The following is a 25,030-nucleotide window of genomic DNA, read 5'->3' as shown; positions in this document are numbered from 1 at the left end:
TAAAAAGATAGTATATATTTCCACGCATCAAGCCCGGTAAATCAGTCGAGCGCTAGCGCTCGTAAGGTCCACGCCAAATTCTGCGCAGCCGTCTCTTTCGCTCACACGCGCCAAGCGCCTGTTGTTATAGCGGATAAAACGCATTTGATACTTTCATAATAAAATATAAATAAAATAAACATATTACGAAAATGACTGTAAAATAATATAATGATAATTTCTGTAAACAAATGTATAATTTAATTTTATTTTCTCACACTATCAATACAAATAGGCATTTCAATCTGTTTGTCTTGTTATTTGTTAATTAATATGTTTGTCGGTGTCGATGTCATTAAATGCTTTTTTATTCATATCGTAAATATTAGATTCATTCGTAAACTGAAAAAACAAAATCAATTTAAAAAAATTGTTTCATAAAATTGATTTTTTTAATTTTATTTTAAATTTATTGACTGTTGTTATATAACATACTTGAAATTTTTAACAAATTAATTATGTAAAAAACATTTTATACCATAGTTATAATTTTTATTATACATCAGAAAATGATCACGATGGTCTTTTGGTTGTCACACTATACGTACTAGCACAAAGATCGCGCGGCTCGTACGACTCGCGCGATGCGACCAAATTTACCTAAACTTGCAGAGCGTAAAATTGTGAAATGGCTCTTAAGCTATGCTAATATTATAAGCTCATATTAACATAAGGTAAGTTTTTATGAGTATTCTAAATTTAAAAAATTACAATGGATACTAAAATTTAACATATAATAAGGTATACTGTCACTGTTTATTACTCTTAACACACAAAATAATCTGTAAAAATTTGCCAACTAATGTTGTCATTGCTTTTGAGAGCCCTTCCGTGACACAATTCATAATGGTTTCTAGGCCGTCATCAATAGTATTCCTTACTGTTAGAGCCTAGAAAAAATTAAAAAAAATTAATGACATTAAATTACTTTAATATTTAATTCTTTACTATATTTATTCCTATTTAAGAATTAAACCGTAGAGTAATCGTCACTTGCAAACTATAATATATAAAACAATTATAATCATAAAGTTTAAAGCTATTTGTATATCTCAAATCCCTCACAAATAAAAAGAGTGCATGCGTACAAAGTACACATGTCAGAAGTGAAACTTCTTTGGCAAACTAATTTTTAAGTCTCGTTTAAATTTATACAAATCTAAAAGCTTTAGATTTCCGTTCCAGCGCCATCGACAAAAACGTCTCCGTTTCATTAAAACTTTCCCGTTTCATTCGTACAAATTTTTCCGTCATGCAGAAGTTTTACTTCAAAAAATATAAAAAAAATCGATTTCCGATATATTAAGAAATAGTTAATTACATATATTATTTTCTAATATTTTTTAATATTTACATATCTCTATTTTTTAAAAGAGGCGTTGAGCAGTAAAACATCACTCAGAGCAAGTCAGCGGTACTGTTTCACACGATTTCACTCCCCATATATATTCTTTATATCGTTTGTTTATGGGAGTAAACTCCAAAAAGTTAGATAGTAGACACTTTTATTGAATATGTGAAACTGGTGGTTAAAATCGTTTCTGTACATAAATGTATTTTACTTATGCTTAATATATCTTAACCTGGGTAGACCAAGTCAACATGATTTCCTTCGTCAAAAGGCAGCTTGATGTGCTGCTCTTTAGACTAAGATAGCTACTTATTGGACACAGCTGCTTCGGTAAGCACCTTCATCAGATTGCGAGTAGGGAGGTCACTCCTGCCTATCGTAAGTGCGGCAAACCGATAGGTACAGCACGTCACACTTTCGAGAATTGAATCGCTTGGCGCCCAGTGCTGTATTTTGGTGGCAGTAATAGGCGAAAACCTGTCGTTGCCAAGCATTGTCCACAGCACGCTCGGTAGCGACAGGTGCTGATCGGCCTCCTTCTGCGAAAAGGTCACGGCGCTAAAGCCGCTCACGGTGCCTGTGGGCACTCTATAGGCGAAGGCGGCCTGCACAGGCAGGCCAACCGTCGGGGCATTACGGTAGCATGCGAGAGCGATTTAGTGGATTTTAGTGGGTATTCTGACTCGTTCAGTCCGGGTCGTGAGCTCCACACTCCCGTCGGCCTCGTTGGCGGGGTGCGTAAAAGTATTTACTAACGTTAAAAAAAATTCAACTTGACTTGTATTGTCCATCTACCTACTAAACAGAACAAACCCTTATTATTTTACCTTATGCGAAACAATCCAGGTAGCTACATCTAGATCGTTAAGAATTTCATCTTGAAAGGAATCCAAACATTGGCTATTGTTATTTTCACATGTCTTTAATCCTGTAGTCATTTTATCTTCAATTGAGCGTAGAAACAAAGAATCATTGAAGTGAAGTGAATCGTGCGATAACTTTATCTTGACCAAAGATTTGATATTATTTGAAATACAAATTGTAACATTCAAAAGTATATTGTTTAATAAATTCTTTATTACTTCTTTGTCATTCTGAAACCAGATGTTAATCTCGAAGTTATGATTTTATTTGAATAGATGATTTAGATCAAAACATTTTAACCGACTTCAAAGAAAGGAGGAGGGTACTCAATTCGATGTATATATATATATATATATATATATATATATATATATATATATTTTATGTATGTCCGGGGATAACTCCGTCGTTTATGAACCGATTTTGATAATTCTTTTTTGTTAGACATGAGATATCCCTTGTTTGGTACCATGATAAGGAAACCAGGATCTGATGATGGAATCCCAGAGAAATCGACGGAAACTCTCGAAAATCCGCATAACTTTTTACTGGGTGTACCGATTTTGATGATTTTTAATTTAATCGAAAGCCGACGTTTATCATGTGGTACATTTAAATTTCATCGAGATCTGATATATATATATATATATATATGTATATATATGATCTGAATATATTTATGCGAGTCAAAGTTTACCAAACGTCGATGAAAATGATAACAAACGGTATCGACCTCCCAATTCTTTATAAATTCACTACATTTGATATACAAATGTGTATTTAATGCTCTACTTATGTGTTTGCTTTTAGCCTTTAATATCCCTCTGCTGGGCATAGGCCTCTATCTCCATGGAGGAGGAAAGGGTCGGAGCTTAATCCACCATGCTGCTGCACTGCTTGGGGGATATATTCCCTACTATGAGTAACGATTGCTATCAGATATTTATAATGACAACTGGGACTGACGGCTTAACGTTCTGTCCAGCACAGACATCTAAACTAGAAATAAATATTTCTACAAATACAAATATCCATCTCGAGCGGGAATCGAACCCGCATATCGTCGGTGTTTTAGGCGACTACTCGCACCAATACACCAGAGTGGTTGTCGCTACTTATGTTTGTTGAAGTATATTTTTTTATGACAGTTGATGTTTATTACTTTCCCTGATGATCAGAGCTTAGAAAATAAGAGGAAATGATGACGATAGGCATACCTAAAACATTTTATTGAACCTCAATGTTACTCACCTCAACACAAATTTTTACATTTTTTCCGGTTAAAATAACGTTTTCGATAACTGTACTAATATCCTTGTTGAGGTGATCAATTTTATTTTTAAAATTTGTGAAAATAATTTCAATTTTTTCTTTTGTTTTTCGTATAAAATTTTGCAACCGTTGCTTTGTTTTATCTGCTATTTTTTTTAAAGCTTCCCAAGCCTTCGCAATATCAGATTTTATTTTATTCCATATATAAGATAAATCTCTTGGATTCCTTGCGTGTTTTTGAATGCGGGTGTATAAAAATTCAACATGATTAAAATTGTTTTGTAACTTGCTTTGAAGACATACCTGACAAAGATTAATATAAAATTTACATGAGAATAACTTAAAATATATTTAACATCTACAATTTTTTTTTTAATAAAAAGAAAATAATTACCTGACAACCTACGAGTAACACGAAGGTTATTATTAGACTATTTTGCATTTTGTTCGTTTTAAAATGAGGCTTCTATACCACTTAGGTTGTCTATTATATACCTAGTTTGGGTACTTGAAGCACTATTACAAATATTGTACAAATTCTCTAATTGCAAGAACAACAAACTTCACAATAATCGCAAAAACAAATTAATTTGCGGGTTATTAAACTTAAAAGTAAAGTATACCAACCCATTTAACGAAGTTTGTTTAACTATTGTATGAAACATTTGGTGCGTTTAATTTATATACTAAGGTAGGTTTACGTACGAACGGGTATAATATGTTTTAACTGAGGTAGAGCACAGCAGAAAATTTCCTGCTCAAAATATGGAGTAGACCGACTGGGGTAGTACCTCGACGTTACAGAAGATCACAGCTAAATAATACTGTTTTCAAGCAGTATTGTATTCCTGTTGGGGAGTAACGTGACCAAAGCTCCTAGGGGAAAATGGGGATAGAGTCGGCAACGCGCTTGCGATGCTTGTGGTGTTGCAGGCGTCTATAAGTTACGATAATCGAATCGCTTACCATCAGGTAAGTCGTGCGCTTGTTTGCCGACCCAGTTATATATTTAAAAAAAAGTTTATAGAAAAAAAGTTATATTTCGATAATAAACACATTGTTTAGCGCTTACATTGCAAATATATTTATTTTATACTTTATATTTAGTATCAGGATTGCATCCGTGCGAAGCCGGGGCTTGTCGTTAGTTCTGTTATATATTACTTTGGGTGGTACGAGGAATCGGTTGTGAAGGGAGCAATCGCAAAGGGAGGATCCTCCAGACGGGTGTTGCATCTGGCGGGCTACTGCCCCAACGGTTGTTGTCGGGTTTTGTTATATAATGTACTAAATCGCTCTGATAACTTTGATATCGCGATGTAGGATACGTCAGTTTCCTCTAGTTTGTATGTCGCGAGATAGATGTCACCACATTACATAAATAGTATAGGTAGATAGATCTTATTTAAACAACAATAAGTGTTATTAATAATATTTATTTCAAATCTAAACATTCCTTTAAACTTTTAAACTATGAAGATGATGATATATTTCCATTAAGCGAAGAATAAACTGAAGATGCAGAACAAGTTCCAGCTTCCATGATTATCTTTGCAGAATTAATACCAGCTTCAACGAGTTTGGTACCTGCGCATATTTCTAATGAGGCCGGCAATGTTGAGAACGCTAAATTTATGCGCGAAATCTGTATTGTGAGAGAAAATACATTATTAAGTGTGATTAATGCATTATTTAACGATTTCATACAAAATATTTATTTTCTTTATATAGGTATCTATACAAATAAATACAATTGGAATGTCTGTTTGTAAAATTAAAATAACCGATTTTTACTAAATGCATATGTATGTATGTACACGGTATATATACCGAATTAACATTTTTTTAAATTTTGTCTGTCTGACTGTTTGTTCCGGCTAATCCCTGAAACGGCTGGACCGATTTTGACGGGACTTTCACAGCGGCAGATAGCTGATGTCATAAGGAGAAAGCGGGGCTACTTTTATTATTATTACTTATTAGAAATTTATTTATTTTGTAACTCCGTGAACTAAATAATATTTTTTTTAATTCCACGCGGACTAAGTCGCAGGCACAGCTAGTATAATTATATAATTGAGCCAAGATGGAGAAAATTCTAAAAAATCGTGTTAAAATCATGTTAAAATCTAAATATGTTTAAAAACATTAAAAATAAAAAGCTTACCAAAAGTCCACTTTGGGTTAAATAGACAGCTCCTTTTAATTCAGTTCGTATAGCAATACCACTGAGGCAAGTACCGGTTGATAAAATCCCCAGATTGGTTTCAGTACATTCTTGCAGTTCAGTCAAAGCAGCACTTGCGTAGTTAGTGGCGTTAGACGATAGCTCCTGAAGGTTCTCAATCATAGTTCCAATTTCCGCTATACGATCGCCGGCACATTGCTTTGATTTTGCAACGGTGTCATTGAATACGTTATCTATTTGCTTAAAATGACCCTGTTAATATAGTTTTATTTATTAATGGGTATGTTGTTTCACAAAACATTTCTTACATAGACGTGTAGGAAAAGAGAGTTCTTTTTATTTAGTTTATGAATGTGGTGCCTAATACTTACATCAATACAATTCCTAACTGCTGATCCAGCGTTTGTAAATCTGTCAAATGTACTTTTAATAACACTCTGAATTCGCTCTCGGAATTTTTGTATATCGCTTGCTATTTTCTCAGTGAACTGTTTACGCTGATCTCGCATGCCAGTTGTGAATGTTGTAATAGCGTCAAAAGCTTGTTGGGCAGCACTTCGTAGATTCTGAATCAATTCTTCAACAAGAGCTCTATATAAAATATTTTAGTGATTAACAAATAATCAAAAATTTATTCATATTCCACACAAATCATTATTAAGAATATTTTTATTAAGTGTCTTATAAAAAAATATCAATAAACAAGTTGGTAATCATTTTAAATTTTAAAATCTAAACTGTTTTTATTTATTTATTTAAATTCTTTACTGTACATAAATACACTAATACAAGTGTATACAAAAGGCGGGCTTAACGCTAGTGCTTTTTCAATCTTTTCTAGGGCTCTAATGATCGTTTCTAGGTCTATGCTTCGTTAGAGGTTAACGGAAACTTCAGCCGCTTGTACTAGTGACAAAATAGCTAAATATTCAAGAATAGAAAATAACAATAACCAAATATTTCTTTATAAACTTACTTTGTGTTGCCAATGAAGTTAACATCACGACGTTGTCGTATCAACGAGTTCTCAGACGGACTTCCCAAAGATGAAGATATCTAATAAAGAGTTTTATATTATTATCATAATTAATAAAAATCAAAACCCTTAAAAATGTTATTGCTTTATTTTATGAACGACGATTATAGGTGAAGAGAGTCTAAAACATCAAATGTAAGACAATTCTCAACATAACTACATACATAGGTCTGTACCTATTGTACACTTATGTATGTAGCTGTGTTGAGTATCCTTTAACGTGTAAAGTAATACCTGTTAGATCACAACATTTTATTCCTACCTATAGATTAAGTATTATGTGAATCGACACTACTTTTACTAACTTTTCTTATTATAAGAAAATTTAAGGTTTGAGAAGGTTAAGCAACTTATAAATTGATCTTGATCCAATTTAAACGTGACCACAAAAAAGCATCAGTTTCGATTAAAATAAGGATCGAAATCGATCGTATTAGAATAAGAAGGAATATGTGAAAATTGATTTACAAATTAGTTAAAGAAAGTATCTGCATGAAAACATAGATTTAGTCCGGGGCTGATCCACCGTTGTGGGCACCACCATAACCTTCAGCCGAATCAAATTTTTCACTGAAAATAATGGATAATATACTAACTAACATATCTCCAATTTGTGCACTAATTTAGGGGGCGGCAAATTAGAATGGCCCGGGCAGCTGAATCTTAAAATATCCCAATGCCCACAACCCTAAATCAGGTCTGATTTTCTCCAATGATTATTTCCATATCTAAGTTCAAGGTCCTGATGCGTGAAAGGAAATAATCAAATTTAAAAGTCGTTCATAAGGCGTAATTGTTCATGAGCAAGTTCATAATCGTTCGTGGCTGTGACCACAACCTTTTTTGAGAGCTGGATCCGCGCCTGAGTTTAGTAGAGAAGAAAAGAAGCGGAAAGCTTGGCTAACCGAGATCTTAGTTGTTGCGCTGAATGTGCAAAAAATATTATCTGCTTACGATTATTATTAAAATAAATATTCTTTGAGTTGCGAGCTGTAATATTTGCTAAAACGTTCATTGAACTTGTACCAGTTTTTTGTTTTCATTTTATGAACATACACCTTAATTCATATAATTATGTACTTAGGGACAAAATATATACAATACAATAAATAACAGTAATAATTACTTAACCCACTCAATTAAAATACATAAATTAACTGTATATATTTTATTCGCGGCTAATTATTATGAAAAAAAAATCATAAATCATTTATGATAAAATCAGAATGATTTTGAACAATAAATGAAAATAGTACTCGTATTAACCATAAATAGCTGGTAAGTAAATAGTTCTTTAAAATAATAGTTAAAAATAAACAGATACTAAATAAAAAGAGCAAATTATAAAAAAAAATATTATGTAGGTAAAAATGTTGATACTACAATTAAAATAAATAGTGACAACAAATAATTTTATCATTCTTTTTGATATTAAATATGCAAATAATGAATTACAGCACCGTATAATGTGAAGAAATTATTTATTTTTTAAATTATATTTATTTATTTAAATACTTATTCATAAACTTACCAAAAATACGGCTAAAATCGCAAACGTGAACTTCATGGTTAATTTGTTTCTAGGAATTCAGTTGACAATATGATAATGTGAACTGAAGATCTATGGTTTTTATATGATACTCTTACAAAATACCTTCTTTACTTTGCTATTCTGAACAAACTAACTTATCTTATCAAATTTATAGAATATTTGGTTAACAAATAAAAGAAATTTTACGAATTTAATCATAGTCGTTTATTTTTGTAATACATGGGCTTAAAAGATCTAAGATTAAGTGCAAAACAGCCGTATTAATTAACTCGAAAAATTTTTTTAGTAACAATATCGGGGTTACAATACCTGCGCATATATTATGCTTTAGGTCGGGAAAAAAATTCTTTGTACATTGTATAGAAATCTAAGGAAAGATTTTAATAAAAAATATTTACATTAATTGTAATAATATATATGTACCATTTTGTTCTTCCATCTCGTAGATAGTGACGGGATTCCGTTGCTGTAGACATTTTGGAACTTTTCATTAAAAAGCCGCGACAAGTATATTTGATAGTCCTCTCTTGATGTTAACTTTACACTAGAGAATTTTGTAGAGATCTAAACAAATGGAAACCTTAGGGTGCAAGATCGGGGGTATATAGTGGAAAGATTAAGACTTCCTACTCAAACTTTTTGGATTTTCGTTGAGTGGCTAAAGACGTAGCCTTTTGTCACGATAACGATCGACGATTATGATCCACTTAAAAACTTTGAAATATACCGAATTTCTTCGTTGGCTTCATCCTTTTTGGTGGACATGAAAACAAAAATAAATGAAAAACAAATAAAAAGTGGCGGGAAATTGTTGTTTTTTTTTAAACTTTTATCATCATTTTTAAAATATCACCCTTTCATGGTATCAAAACCAGCTAGTTACAAAGGATACAACTAAAAAGATTTTATTGCAACTTTTGCTTGAAAATACGAAAAAACTTTCACGACTTATTATGTTAATTATAATTTCACATGTATACAATGCGATGTAACATTAATTAACAGTAGTAACATTGATCAAGCTTGTCCTTTCTTACTTAATAGAACTACAATAGCCTTGCTTAAAAATTTCAGCTGATACATCCTTAAGTTTTTTAAATTCTGTTTCTGCAATTCATATCATACTCATTATTAGCGGTAAAACAAAAAAAAAAACTACTTCAATGACATATGAGACAATGTCAGTAGACAAAAAAATAGTCGAGTAAATACGCGTTAAAAAAATGACTCAAAAAGTAGCTATCAGATCTCGATGAAATTTCAGTGGGAGTACAAAACAAGCATCAACTTTCGAATAAAATAAGAATTACCAAAATCGGTATACCCAGTGAAAAGTTATGCGGTATTTATATTAGTAGATATATCTCGAAAAATACTTGTTAGATCTCAGTTAAATTTAAATGCGACAACATGACGCACCACCTTACAATTAAAAAAAATCATCGAAATCAGTCCACCCATTCAAAAGTTCTGAGATAACATACATAAAATAATTGTATTTGCTCGCAAACGAAAAAAAAAAACTGACTTCAATTACATCGACAAGTAATCCAACGTTGGTAGACGAAAAAATAGTCAAGTAAATACGCGTTATCAAAGATTTAAATGTGACCACATGATAAACATCAGCTTTGGATTAAATTAAAATGGGTTCACCCAGTAAAAAGTTATGCTGTATAATAACAACGTAGGTCGACGAAAAAATAGTCAAGTAAAACAGCATTATTAGATATAACTCGAAAAGTAGTTGTTAGATCTCAAATAAATTTAAATAGGACCAAATGATACGCACCACCTTTCGATTAAAAAAATTTTCATCGAAATCGGTTCACCCAGTCAAAAGTTCTGAATAACATACATAAAAAAATACAATCGAATTGAAAACCTCCTCTTTTTTTGCAAGTCGGTTAAAAACACACACAATATATTCTTGGAGCAACAATGCACTGTATAATATACTGCCCTGTAAAATGGAATGTTAATAAAGATTTTCAATCAGTCAAAAGAGAAAGAAAGTTATCACAATTTTGTTTATTATACTTTGCTGAAATGTACCTCGGTATTTATTATTCTATTGTACTATAGACGACGCGTTGGCGCAATGGTCACAGCACTGGTTTGTGGCTGTTGCGCTGGCGGTTGCGGGGTTCGATCTCCACACATGACAAACTGGGTGTTTGTGCAATCCTTGTGGGTCTTCCACCGTGCCTCGGAGAGCATGTTAAGCCGTCGTAAGATCGTTACTCATATTAGGGAATATGTCCGCCAACCCGTATTGGAACATCGTGGTGGATTAAGCTGATCCTTCTCGTACATGGAGAAAGAGCCTTATACCCAGCAGTGGGATATTACAGGCTGAAGCGTAACTATAGTAATTATCTTTAATTCTACTATCTAGTATCGCTTTGATAGGTTTCATGTATTTACTTTTCAATAATTTAAAGTCTCATTTTGCTTGACAAGTAAGATAACATTAAATTTTAGCTAATCGACTACACTAATTAAATTTATTTTTTGTATAAATTGGACCTTTACAATTACATATCTCTCAATGCGGAGCATCACCTTAATGAGGACAACTGTTGGAGTCTAATCTGTCACATAATTCTAATATATAGGGTACTCTCCAGGGCATGGTGGCAAAATTTAGCAAAAAAACCCCAAATATTAGTATCACTGCACACATCTGCTCTGAGCGGAAATTAAACCCAGGACCTTTGGCATTAATAGATCATTCACACTACTACACTAAAAAGGTGGTTATTGTTATTCAATATAATTACTGTTTAATATATTTACTATTTTTTTTATTGTTATTAATATGTTTACTGAAACTACGTCTTTTCCATACTGGGTTTTACCCTATTGTTTATATTGCAATATTATAAAAAAGGCCTTGAGAATTAAAATTCTATCCAATAAGCGACTGATATTTCTCCGTATTATAAAAAGTTAAACGAAGATATCTGTATATACGCAATAATTTTATTAATTTTGAAAATGTGTCTACACCAAGGCTTACAGCGTTAAGAATAAAACTGTTTTTTATTTATCTGAATAAATGAAAAGAAGAGTTGCTTATAGTCACTAGAATATGTAGTAATAATCACTCATCATCACGTCAGCCTATCGCAGTCCACTGCTGACATAGGCCTCCTCAAGTTCGCGGCAAAAATGGCGTGAACTCATGTGTGTTACCCATAGCCAGCATGCTGGGCAGGCGGGTTGGTGACCACAGGGCTGGCTTTGTCGCACCGAAGACGCTATTGCCCGTCTTCTGCCTGTGTATTTCATAGCCAGCAGTTGGATGGTTATCCCGCCATCGGTTGACTTTTTAAGTTCCTAGGTGATAGTGGAACTGTGTTATCCACCCACGGGAAGAGAGGGTAGTACCAATAATTGCTACCTATATCTTTACTATTTATTTTAAATCTTAAAACCAAATAGAATATATTGCTAGTCTTTAATTTGCTTTGTCAGCTACATCATACAAGCGATTAGTCAAATAACAGTAGTAGTTTAGGCTCAATATGATTTTTTTAAAATAAATTACATGATAAACCCAAAATTAGCTTCAGGTTTACTAACTACAGTTATGTTTTAGATTCCTAAAACATAACTGTACCATTCGGTATGTACCATTCGGTATGTAGTATATTATTTAATTTAATTGAATGTATCTTGCACTTATCTGTAAATATACCAAAAATAAAAAAAAATATTTCGTCTATATATTTCTTTATTCTCATTCTATTTACTTACTGTTTCAAACCAGTTCAGTATTAAATGTGTAAATATTTGTGCCGCTATATAAGTATTGCAGTAACAAATATCTTATATAAAATATGACTTTTTGTCTTAACAAACAACTAATGATGCAATTGGAACTCTGACAAATAGACCACTCTAATTTGATAAAATACAAGGTCTTGCAGATAACATAAAATAAAGATAATCGGTTCTTTTATAACCTTTTAAAGAAAAGCTATAAAATCAAACAATTTATTATTTCTAGTTATTTTGTTTTATGAAGCACCGTTTATATCTCTCTATTGTAGGTATGCTATCTATACTCTATACAAATAAATAAAATTAGAGTATCTGTTTGTAATAATAAAATAACCGTTTCTTACTAAACGCATATTGATGTATACACGGTACATATACATAAAAATTTTTTTTTTTAAATTTTTGTCTGTCTATTTGTTCCGGCTAATCTCTGAAAAGGCTGGACCGATTTTGACGAGAACTTTGCTGGCAGATAGCTGGCGTAATAAGAAGTAACTTAGAAATTTATTAATTTTATAACTGCTAACTGAAAAATAACTTTTTTGTTAAATTCGACGCGGACGAAGTCGCGGGTACAGTTAGTCTGTCATAAAAACGATAAAATCTTAATTTTATATTGAACTAGCTGACCCGGCGAACTTCGTATCGCCTAACACAAACTTTATCGTATGGTATTAAAGTTCAAATTGAATTTTAAGTATTATCACAAATCTTTTGTATGGGAGTATAGAAAAGTGTTGTTTTTAGACTTTTTCAGGAATTTTTTTTTTTTTTTAGAATTTTTCTCTCCGTAAGAACCATCCTCGTACTTCAAGGAATATTTTAAAAAAAGAATTAGCGAAATCGGTCCAACCGTTCGAGTTTTGCGCTTAGCAACACATTCAGCGACTCATTTTTATATTATAGATATTTGATTAAGGTTCCGCAGATTAGGCGCTGACAAAATGTTACTAGGAACACTTGAATCTTAATTTAAAAAAGGTATTGCATTTCAATGACCCTTCGTTTAATTAACTAAATATCACTGTAAATTCCTATTCCATGTCACCGAGCTATTCAGAAGTCAACTGCAACTTGGGTTAAAGTTTTTGAGTAATATCGAAAAAAAAATTGTTAGTCAATAAAAAATATTAGACTTGGCTTAAAAGCGACTCGTTACGACTTTGTAAAGACCATACTATTCCTTTTTTGTTTTATATACGACATGCCTACTCCTAATCTAAATTTAATTTTATTGTGTGCTAAACAGATATAACGAATTAGGCTTAGTTTTTTGGCGACTTCTAAAAAAGGAGGAGGTTATCAATTCGACTGTATTTTTTTAGATATGTTACCACAGAACTTTTTACTGTGTAGATCGATTTCGATGATTTTTTTCATTGAAAGGAGGCGCTTGTCATATTTAAACGTAATAGAGATCTGACAAAAATACTTTTTGAGTTTAAGTTTTATTATACTCATTGCTTTTTACTGTGTGTACTGATTTCGATAATTCTTCTTTTAATGAAAGTTAGTGCTTTTCATGTAGTTTCATTTAAATATGATCGAGATCTGAAGAGTACTTTTTGAGTAATGATACCTATATATATACATATATAAATGTATATACATATATATACAAATATAAATATAATGTAGTACAATTGTATTACTTTTGTTTGTATCTTTTAATGATGTACAAAAAGATGTGAATATTAATATTAAATATTCAATAATATTAACATTAGGTATTAAAGTCATTATTAAAGTAGTAATAATAAAAAATATGTAGAAATCCAAAAAAAAAAACAATAATATATAAGATACTTAACCAACGTTAGGCTTGAGTAGTTAATTTTGTTATCTCTTTATTGAACACATAACATTACCAGATAGTAATTTGTGTATGTATGTATTGTTCAAGGTTATATATACAATTGCTGATATAATATTGTAGTCCACAGTATCCGCAGTGCTGTGTGGTTTCGGCACTAAAGAATTTAGCCACCCCATCTCTTCCCGTGGGTGTCGTAAGAGGCGACTAAGGGATAGCACAGTTCCACTACCACCTTGGAACTTAAAAGGCCGACCGATGGCGGGATAGCCATCCAACTGCTGGCTTTTTAAATGCACAGACCGAGGACGGGCAGCAGCGTCTTCGGTGCGACAAAGTCAGCCCTGCGGTCACCAACCCGCCTGCCCAGCGTGGTGACTATGGGCAAAAACCCCCATGAGTTCGAACCTAAAAATAAGGCCCTCAGTTCCCGGCAGCCCCACTATTCCCGGCTACGGCAGCGGCCGTGGTAACGGTGGGGTAGAGGGTGCTAAGAATCACCGGGGTACGGGAGGCTGCCATAGAAAAATATTCCTGGCTACGTATAATGGACGCACGCTACGGTTGGACCATCACCTCACCGAACTTGAGGTAGAACTTAGTCACATTAAGTGGAGCATACTGGGGTTGTCTGAAGTCCGAAGAGAGGGAGAGGACACGATGATCCTGGACTCCGGGCACTTGTTCTACTTCCGTGAAGGTGATGGGCTTTCCCAAGGTGGCGTCGGTTTTCTGGTTCACAAGACTCTCACTAACAACGTTGTGGAAGTCAGTAGTGTGTCGACCCGGGTAGCGTACCTTGTACTTAAGCTCACCGACAGGTACTCCCTGAAAGTGATACAGGTATATGCGCCGACCTCGGCACACTCTGACGATGAAGTCGAAGCCTTGTATGAAGATATCACAAGGGGCATACATGGCACTACTTCGACCTTCTACAGCGTTGTTATGGGAGACTTCAACGCTAAAGTGGGAGTACAAGGCCGCGACGGATCGAGCATCGGACCACACGGATTGGGGCACAGGAATCACAGGGGGCAGACGCTTGTCAACTTCCTCGAATCGGAGGGGCTCTTCTTGATGAACTCATTTTTTGAGAAGAAGCCCCAAAGGAGGTGGACATGGCAAAGCCCCGATACTGTGACGAGGAACGAGATAGATTTCATCATAGCGGATAAAAGGCATATATTCAGAGATGTCTCAGTGGTTAACAGGTTTAACACCGGCAGCGACCACCGGCTAGTACGGGGCACTCTGAATATATGTCTCCGAAAGGAGCGGACCCGCTTGATGAAATCTACTCTCCGACCTACGCTGCCCCAAATACTATGTGGCTCCGAGCAGTTTCAGTTGGAACTCCAAAACCGATTCGATTCGCTGGAAACTACTAGCGACGTGGACGAGATAACCGACAACGTGGTGAAGACGGTGTGTACACTGGGTCGCAGGCACTTTCCACCAACAAAGCCAACGAAGCAGTCCAAACTTTCTCCCGAAGCCTTGGATCTGATGCGGCAGAGGCGCGAGTTGCCGGCTGCTTCGCCAGAACAGAGGGCTCTTTCCAAGAGGGTACGGAAAATTATTCGCCGAGACCTCCGCTGCTCAAATACGAGAGAGGTTGCTACTCTGATTGAGCAGAATAGGGGGTCCAAAGTTTTCCAAAGACCATTGGGGAGAAGCCTTCTTGCGAAGCTTAAAACAGCAGATGGCAGAACCGTCTGCTCTCGCCCTCAGGTCCGAGAAGAGGTTGAGAATTTTTATGGACAGCTGTACTCGTCGAGCGCACGCAAGCCTGCGACTTGGGACACCGAAGATCCACGGGCACCATTGTTGCGCCATTATTCGGAGTGTATCCCGGACTTCGAAGAGGATGAGATTGGTGCAGCGCTCGGGCAGCTTAAAAACGGAAGGGCCCCGGGGGATGACGGAGTTACCACTGAACTCCTTAAAGCCGCAGGGCGACCTGTCCTGAAAGCCTTGGCAAGACTATTTAACGCCGTCATCCACCGAGGTACCACGCCGGAGGCGTGGTCCAGGAGTGTGGTGGTGCTGTTCTTTAAGAGAGGCGATAAGTCTCTGTTAAAGAATTACAGACCGATCTCACTTCTGAGCCACGTCTATAAGCTGTTTTCGAGGGTTGTTACGAATCGTCTCGCCAGAAGACTCGACGAATTCCAACCACCAGAGCAGGCTGGGTTTCGAAATGGCTACAGCACCGTGGACCACATCCATACTGTTCGGCAGATTATCCAAAAGACGGAAGAATATAATCAACCGCTGTGTATGGCATTTGTGGACTACGAGAAAGCCTTCGACTCCGTCGAGACCTGGGCTGTCCTGGACTCTCTGCAGAGATGTCATATCGACTGGCGATATATCGAGGTACTAAAATCTATGTACGACGCGGCGACGATGACCGTTCATGTCAATGACCAAAGAACAAGACCTATTTCCCTCCGGCGCGGGGTAAGACAGGGGGATGTAATATCACCGAAACTGTTTACCACTGCGCTAGAGGATGTTTTTAAGACCTTGGATTGGGGGGAACGGGGCATCAACGTCAACGGTGAATTCATCTCTCACCTTCGTTTCGCCGACGATATTGTCATCTTTGCGGAGACGCTGGATGAGTTAGGCCAAATGCTGGCCGGCCTAAACGAGTCCTCCCGACGTGTCGGTCTCTGTATGAACTTGGATAAGACGAAAGTTATGTTTAACAACCAAGTCATACCGATACCGGTATCGGTCGATGGTACCCTTCTCGAAGTTGTTCAGGATTATATTTACCTAGGCCATACTATCCAACTAGGCCGCAACAACTTCGAGAAGGAGGCCGATAGGAGGATTCGGTTGGGCTGGGCGGCGTTTGGCAGACTCCGTCGAGTCTTCACTTCGAAGATTCCGCAATGCTTGAAGACAAAAGTTTTCGAGCAATGCGTCCTGCCTGTGTTAACATACGGAGCCGAGACGTGGACACTGACCAAGGGACTGGTCCACAAGTTTAAAGTCGCTCAACGTGCAATGGAACGGGCCATGCTTGGGGTCTCTCTCAAAGACAGGATTAGAAATGAGACTATCCGCGGGAGAACGAAAGTAACCGACATAGCCCACAGAATTAGCAAGTTGAAGTGGCAGTGGGCTGGTCATCTGTGTCGCAGGACCGATGGCCGTTGGAGTAGACGGGTCCTAGAGTGGAGACCGCGTCTTGGCAAACGCAGTGTGGGACGTCCTCCGGCCCGTTGGACCGACGATCTACGTAAGATTGCCGGTGTAGGCTGGATGAGGATTGCGGAAGACCGGGATGTGTGGCGCGAACTTGGGGAGGCCTATGTCCAGCAGTGGACTGCGATAGGCTGAAGTGAGTATCCGCAGTAACGTTAGAGAAACGCACTTCATTAATAAGGAAAATAAAATCATAAAATTTCCTATTCAAGTATTGTATTTCTTTTTTATTTTTTCTTCGATACTTAACATTTATTTATAAAATTAAATTTGTCATAACTTATCTCTCGAGAGATAAAACGTTGTTTTAGTCAAGGTTAATGAACTATGATTTTGCACTAATTTTGTCACAATTAGCTTGTCTATACTTAAATATGACGAAGAGGTGAAATGTAACAAAATTTCATAATAAAAAACTTATTTTGCTGTAGTGGAGACTAAACTGAACTGAATTAACTTGTAATCGTAATATATATGTGGGAGTTTAATTCACTACTATGTTCCATTGCAAATTGACGGATAATTTGCCTACCGAGTAAAACAATTGTTATTATGTGGCAAAGACTTTATCGTGGCACGCTAATAATAATAAAAAGAACAAATACCTACTCAAAACAGCAACAAATATTCGTAGAAATACAAATATCCGTTATCAAAGTAAATTGAACCCGTGAATCTCGATTAACCACTAAAACAGTTGTCCTTAGACAACTTCAATAACTGGTTCTGCTGGGTAGTAACGCAAAAAGTAGAAGATACCACCAGTTCACCATTACCGTGTTTTTTTTATCAATTTTAGTCATCAACTAATTGGAAGTGGAGTGGAGACTTCAGTTGGGCTGGGCGGCGTTTGACAGGTTTCGCCGAGTTTTACTTCGAAGATTCCGCAAAGCTTAAAGACAAAAGTTTTCGAGCAATGTGTCTTGCCTGCTTTAACATACGGTGCCGAGACGTGGACACTGATGAAGGACTAGTTCACAATACGAAAAAATAGTCAAATAAGTACGCATTATTAGATATAACTCGAAAACTACTTGTTAGATTTAAATTAAAATTAAAAGACACGCACCAACTTTTAATTAAAAAAAAAGATCAAAATCGGTCCAACCGGTCAAAAGTTCTACCATAACAAACATTTAAAAAATACAGTCGAATTGAGAACCTTCTCCTTTTTTGGAAGTCGGTTAAGAAGTTAGCATATTTTTTTATACGCCTGTATAAATAACAGAGCAATTACCAAGTAATGAATTTATCATCATTACGTAGAATAAAACAATGTCGCTTCCCTCTGTCTGTATGCTTAGATCTTTAAAACTACGCAACGGATTTTGATGCGGGTTTCTTTACTAAACAGAGTGATTCCAGAGTAAGGTTTATATTTATAATACATGCATAATATACAGTATAATAGTGGAAAACTGATAGTTTTTGCAATATGCGAAGCCGGGGCGGGTAGCTAGTATATATTAATACGTTAAGGTTAAGATATTTGCCGCCCTTTTAAAAAAAAACCTCACAATTACTCCACATATATTGTATATCATTTTGTAGTAAAATAATCGTTTTTTATAGAATGATGTACTTTCAATAAAGTACTGCCATATTTTTCATTGCATTTATTCAAAAATAAAATAATTTTTACATAAGGAAATTGTAAAATTAAATGCTGCTATTATGTCATTTGTAAGGACTTATTAAGTAACGATTGTTTAATTTGATAAGGCACTCACAAATATTTTTAATTATCCCCACAACGTTTATTTTCTAAGAATTTAATAAGTGGAGAATACCAGATTCATATCACTTTATATATACCAACATATTATTCAAATTGGAGCTGTCCTACAGATTACTCAAGTTATGTACTTTCTATTGTTTTCTTAGAAATACCAGCCCATCCTTGCAAGAAGAATACTATAAGGGACTTTCACTTATGTAGGTTAAAAAAAATTAAGAAGTAAATAAAATTAACAAGGGAAAATCCCAAACCTAGATTAATTCATTTTAATATTCATACCTTAAAGGAAAATATTTCCTGTCTATTTTAAGAATTACGAAACTTTTTAACTTGGTACAGTTTGTCTCCAATTAGGAAACAAAAATAAAATAAAAAAATTAAAAACAAAAACAATGTGAAAACATAATTTGAACGAATAGTTCGCGGACACAGTAACTTTTGAAATCAAAATCAAAGTCGAAATAAAAAATATCTTTATTCAAATAGGCTTCAAGAGCACCTTTGAATAGTCATTTTACAAATCATTTTAAAAAGTGAAGCTACCGCCGGTTTTGAATGCCGATTCTGCAGAGAAGAATCGGCAAGAAACTCCGCAGTTACACTTTTAAAAAAATATTCTTGTGTTTTTATACAAATTTAATAATATCTTGCAAGGTATACCAATATTGTGTGATCAATAAAATCTTTTCAACAACCATTGCTTTAACCACAAAATACAAACAAGCTGTACTGGGCTGTTAGTATTAAGCAATTTTCTACGGGCATTCTAGTCACGCATGAGACTCTTTACCAATTTTAAATGAATTGAGTAATATTGAGTTTCATAAAAAATAAAGTTTTGTATGAACAAGTTGGGCCATTTTGAGAATTTATGTAATCAAAACATACGATATTCCTTTAAACGACCGTTAAATGTACAATTAAGGACAAATTGGTTTGCTAATATGAGTACAACTGGGCATTTTTATCTTTATTTTAATCATCATCATTTTAAAATAAAGTTTTGCTGTTGAAATAAACATCAGAAAATAGTGAACAACGAATACATGTTTATAAAAGAACGAATATATGTTTGACAAACAGTTCTTTTAAGCCTTTTTTCCACAGTGTTATTATTTTCAGAATCTTCAGATGCTGTTTTCCCAGCGGATTTTGTTCCACAAAATATATTATGTCACCTTTACATAAAGCCTTTTTGTATTCACTACTTTTAACTACCTTTATAACGTAGAATATTAATCAAGCGATACTAAGAGAGATCTCGAAGACATTAACGAAATTCTCCATTAATATGTTTATTCGTACAAGGGATGGTCCAGTCGTTAGGTATCTTAAAGATTTACTTAGATGCAATTTATTATTTTTAAGTTTAAAAGTGAGTAACGAACATTCGAGATTTCAAGTTTGTACTGTCTCGTGTTTTAAATAACTTGTTAAAATTTTTTCATTGAGTTATTTTTTTTATTAACATTTTAAAATAATTCTGTAAAAGTCATTTTGAAAGATATTCCTGTTTTAAAACTTCATAATTTACGTTATTTTCTCATTTACATGTTGAGTGTATGTGTGTTGGGTTTTTTCATGCGTTAAATCATTTTACAACTTAAATGACTATTGACAGAAGAATGGCTGTATAAGTTACGATTATTATTATTTTTTCGTATGCGTAAACTAAGAATAGATAATTGTCACCTTATGAGACGAACACTACTTAAGATACAGTGTTAACGGGGTTGTAATATCAGTAAGGATTAGGACGCTGAGAGCGTTCCGCCCCAGTCGTTCTGTAATCGGAGCGCAGCGATCAATCGAATGAAACATACAGTTTTCTAATAGAATAAAATTAATTCTAGTTCATCCTAAAAATATTAAAGTTATACTTATGAACGAAAAAATTAAATGTTGTCATGAATTCTAATTTCTACGTATGAATAATAAGTGCCAATTGCCAATAGTATATAGTATATTATGTATATAGTATATTAGTGAAAGTAGGTACATTTGTCTATTTTTGATAAAGTCTATATATTGTCAAATAGTCAATAGTCAACGATAAATTATGTAATTAAGTGTATGTCAGAATAAATCATTTGCATAAACGAGGATAAATTTTAACATGACAGCGTCAGTTAGATGTTAACTTATTTTAGTATAAAATTTATCTCAATATATTAAGTAACAAAATCTATAAATTTTAATCAGATGCCGTGCATAAATACGAGTACATATGTTTTACGAAGAGCTCTCCGTTAGAATAACTAGAAATTTTTAAGAATCTAAATCGGCTACAGATCCGGCAGTTATAAGTATTTAAGATAGTTCTAAACAAATTTAAATCAAAAGACCTAGTTTAAAAAAAACTGCGGTGAAAAAAAAACTTAAGACTTACATAAATAGCACAGAGTCAATTCAAACGAATCTTTTAAATTTAATAAGCGTACTAATAAAAACATAATTCTATTAACTTATTGGCCGCGAGGAAATGATGTTTATATTTGTAAAATTAATATCTCTACTATACCTACTAGACAAGATAATTAAAATAACATATTTCAGACAATTATTCAATGTATCACAAATACCACGTTTACTATCAACAGTATCATTATTAAATAAGATTTATCAATCATTACAAAAACTATTAAAATAGGATAAAACTTTGTATCTTCATTACCTGTATAGTAAATCTTTACAACTAAATTGATTGTTAACAGTAAAAGTTAGTCACAGTTGTTGAAAAAAAATTTAATAGTGATAATAATTGAAACAACAATGGTTAGTTATTGTAACGAAGAGGAACTTATTACATAAAGGTTATGTAATCACAAAGCACAATGAATGCATCACTTGAATGGATAATGTTATACGCGACGTAAGTTACGAATATCGTCAGCATAGCATATAAAGCACTGTATATATATTATACATAAATATTTAACAATTAATTTGTAAGATTTTTTTTTGTAAGACATTATGGTAAAGTTAAAACTTATAAAAAATGCAATACAACTTTAGATATATAAATGAAAACTTTCATATTACCAAAACCGAAGTATTTGTATCTGTCTGATTTCTTCTTCTTCCATGGTCTGATATAATTTAGAGAAGACTTTCACGGCATATTACATAGTCTGTTTTATAGAGACAGTGTATTATTCAGTTATAATAGAAATGAATACTTGATTACTCAACTTTTATGATTTCTTTTACATGTTTCAAAAAAAAGTTTATTCAGTCTGGTAGTTTCATAATTTACACGCGTAGATAAAACAAATCATAGCTTTACGAGAGCAAAAGAAGCCTCTTGGCTTCTATTACTTTTTAAATATTTGTCTGACTGTTTTTATGTTTATTTTGGGGTTTAACGTATAAGGTCTACCTTCAAATTGAATGTATGTAGATTTCATCTTCATATACCATCTAACTGTAAATTGAAAACTGCCTTTAATTGTGATTAAATAGATTCACATAACTCCGTCCCTCGGAGAGCACGTTAAGCCGTCGGTCCCGGTTATTATCATGTGCACTTGATAGCGATCGTTACTCATAGTAGCGAATATATCCGACAACCCGCATTGGAGCAGCGTGGTGGATTAAGCTCTGATCCTTGTCCTACATGGGGAAAGAGGCTTATGCCCAGCAGTGGGATATTACAGGCTGAAATGTTGTAAGTATAAGAATTAATTACACATTACCTATTATCTTATCCTGTCAGAGTATTATACATAATTATGTGTATTTGACATTTTACTAACTATTTTATTATATCACCAGACAAGTTTACTGAGATCGAGAATAAATACAAGGGTTATTGATGTTTTTGGTTATTGTTCGTCTATGAACTCTAGAGCGATGTTTTATAGTCTAAATTTTCAAGACGAAGACTTAAGACTCATATCTCAGTGGTGAGATCGCCCAATCTAATTTTATTAGTGTACTAGCTGGCCTGGCGAACTTCGTACCGTCTTATATTTTTTTTTGTGAATTAATTATATATATGAAATTAAAGTATAGCCTATCTTTCAAATTGGATCAAACTGCACAGGTTGTGCAAATTTGATTAAAATCGGTTAAGTAGTTTAAGAGTCCATCGCGGACAAAGAGTGTGACTTGTTTTTAACATATGTTAAGATATTTAACACTTTATTGTTGATTTGAACTCGTGACTAGCAATATCCATATTTTAAATGTGATACGGCTATTCCGTGATCCGTAAACTAGAGATTGATACACATCAATATTACACTAGCAATAACTGTGCGAATAATTTCAGCCGTCATATATATAATTTTAATAATTAATTAATTTACAAAAACAATTATCTATAAAATGATATATAATTTAAGTGGAGTAATTTTGAGTTTGATTAATCTTAGCATATATATGATACGAACAATTGATGATCAAATTAGTTGATGTAAGATTAATCAATAATCTATTTCTTTTAAAAAATATTGTATATATATATATATATATATATATATATTGACTGAAGAATTTATATATGTATATATATATATATATATATATATATACATATATAAATTCTTCAGTATGATATCGAATGACGCAATAATAACAACTTATGATAGACTAGCTGTATCTACCCTGCGCGCGTTGCTACGCTTTATTTATTTTGGTCGTACTAATTCAGAAACCATTGTGAGCTCATGCACAACACTTTGCCGAAGATCATGATATTATCAAATGCGTAGTTTACGATTCTATGAAGGACATACAGACAAACATTCATTTGTATATTGTGTGTGTATAGGTAAATCTACAACGAAGTAACATATAGAAATAATAAAAACAATACTACGTCTTACTCGTTTTTTTCTTATTTATCTACTGCGACAGTAATTTAACAATAAGAACGGCTATTCTGAACATCCTTTGTTGAGATAAAAAGGGGTTGGGAGGTCGTTCGAGAACATATCCTTAGGTTCATTGTCCATATGTGTCGGAAGATTAATGTAGCGCAATTTATATTTATTTACGTTATGAATGTTTTATTTATATAGTTTTTGATATATTTTTAGGGTAATCGAACATAATTTATGATACAATACGTTATATAACATTAGGAAAGCACAAATATGGTTAAAAAGGATCACGAAAATATGAATGACTTTTTTTATTTTTTTTTTTTTTATTACGAATGACTTATTTATTACAGACTACTTTATATACCCTAGTTGCAAATACGTTGATAATTATGTAAGCAGTTGTTTGTTTTGATGCACACATTTATTGTAATAATTTTAACTCATTTTTTTGTAGATTATAACTTATTTGAATTAGGCTTTAGATTAGAGAAATCAAAATAATGAATTTACTAATAAAGTGATAATTTCAACTTCCTGCCAGTTACGTTAATTAGCTAGTTGTAGATCTAAAGATTTTTTAACTTTCTAACAAATAGAACGACGGATATACATCGGACTCTTATTGGGCCTCTTCTCGTTATTTAGTTGAGTTGAGGCCTAAAAATTTAAAACTATTATTATTCGCTTTTATTGCGTTTAAAATTTAATTTTATGCAAAGGGAGAAAACAAATAAGTTATAAAGCTTGTGATACGAGTACTCATACAATCAAATTTCTATTTCATTTTAACCGGCTTCAAAAAAGTGGGAGGTTCCCAATTCGAATGTATTAAATAACTTATAACTTAAGCTTAATATATCGATTTTGATGATTACTTCTATATTCGGTACCTGATGCTTGCCATGTGGTCTCCCTAATATGTTTATTCCTAATAATGCGTATTTAATTGAATTCAACTAAGTTGATCTACCTACCTGTCGTTTTAATTCGAAGTCAGTTTTTTTAAATATTTATGAACAAATGCCATTAACATATATATAATGTTGGAATAAATGTTGGAGTAAACCAAACTCTACGGCCAATATAGCCATAGATGCATATTGTATGGTTTGAGACTATTGGATTATCGTGCAGACAGATTTATAAAAACGAAGTAAGTATTTGCCTTGTCTGTTGTCAAAACTACTTTAAGTTTTTTCTTTTTGTAATTTAATATGTTGTAATAATTTTATTAGGATAACACGTTTTGTTTTCAACCGGTTTTGTTTTGAAGTCTATAATGTTGCATCCAGTCTGTGGAACAAAACATATTAACACGTTATAAAGTCACAAAAATG

The 25,030-nt window shown here is 33.6% G+C and overlaps 1 protein-coding gene across 1 annotated transcript; it reads right to left on the bottom strand.

The window, feature by feature from the left end:
* Positions 1-788: 788 nt before the first annotated feature.
* Positions 789-8,317, bottom strand: LOC123655141. The gene is made up of 8 exons (XM_045590976.1): positions 8,282-8,317; positions 6,691-6,770; positions 6,086-6,305; positions 5,694-5,966; positions 4,999-5,171; positions 3,654-3,815; positions 2,218-2,290; positions 789-929 (listed from the first exon to the last, which is right to left on the bottom strand). The coding sequence occupies exons 1-8, from the start codon at positions 8,315-8,317 to the stop codon at positions 789-791; spliced, it is 1,158 nt and encodes a 385-aa protein (XP_045446932.1).
* Positions 8,318-25,030: the final 16,713 nt, after the last annotated feature.

This window comes from Melitaea cinxia, chromosome 7 (assembly GCF_905220565.1).
Source record: "Melitaea cinxia chromosome 7, ilMelCinx1.1, whole genome shotgun sequence".
Lineage (NCBI taxonomy): Eukaryota > Metazoa > Arthropoda > Insecta > Lepidoptera > Nymphalidae > Melitaea > Melitaea cinxia.
Note: the sequence above shows the minus strand (reverse complement) of the source record. Positions and strands in the feature narration are given on the sequence as shown.

What these genes read in the sequence shown, in the direction of transcription:
- LOC123655141 (XM_045590976.1), bottom strand. Translation starts at nt 8,317, where the DNA reads ATGAAGTTCACGTTTGCGATTTTAGCCGTATTTTTG. An exon ending in TAACCCAAAGTGGACTTTTG is followed by an intron (nt 5,172 to 5,693) that starts GTAAGCTTTTTA and finishes CTCACAATACAG; the next exon opens with ATTTCGCGCATAAATTTAGC. An exon ending in CCTGGATTGTTTCGCATAAG is followed by an intron (nt 930 to 2,217) that starts GTAAAATAATAA and finishes AATTTTTTCTAG; the next exon opens with GCTCTAACAGTAAGGAATAC.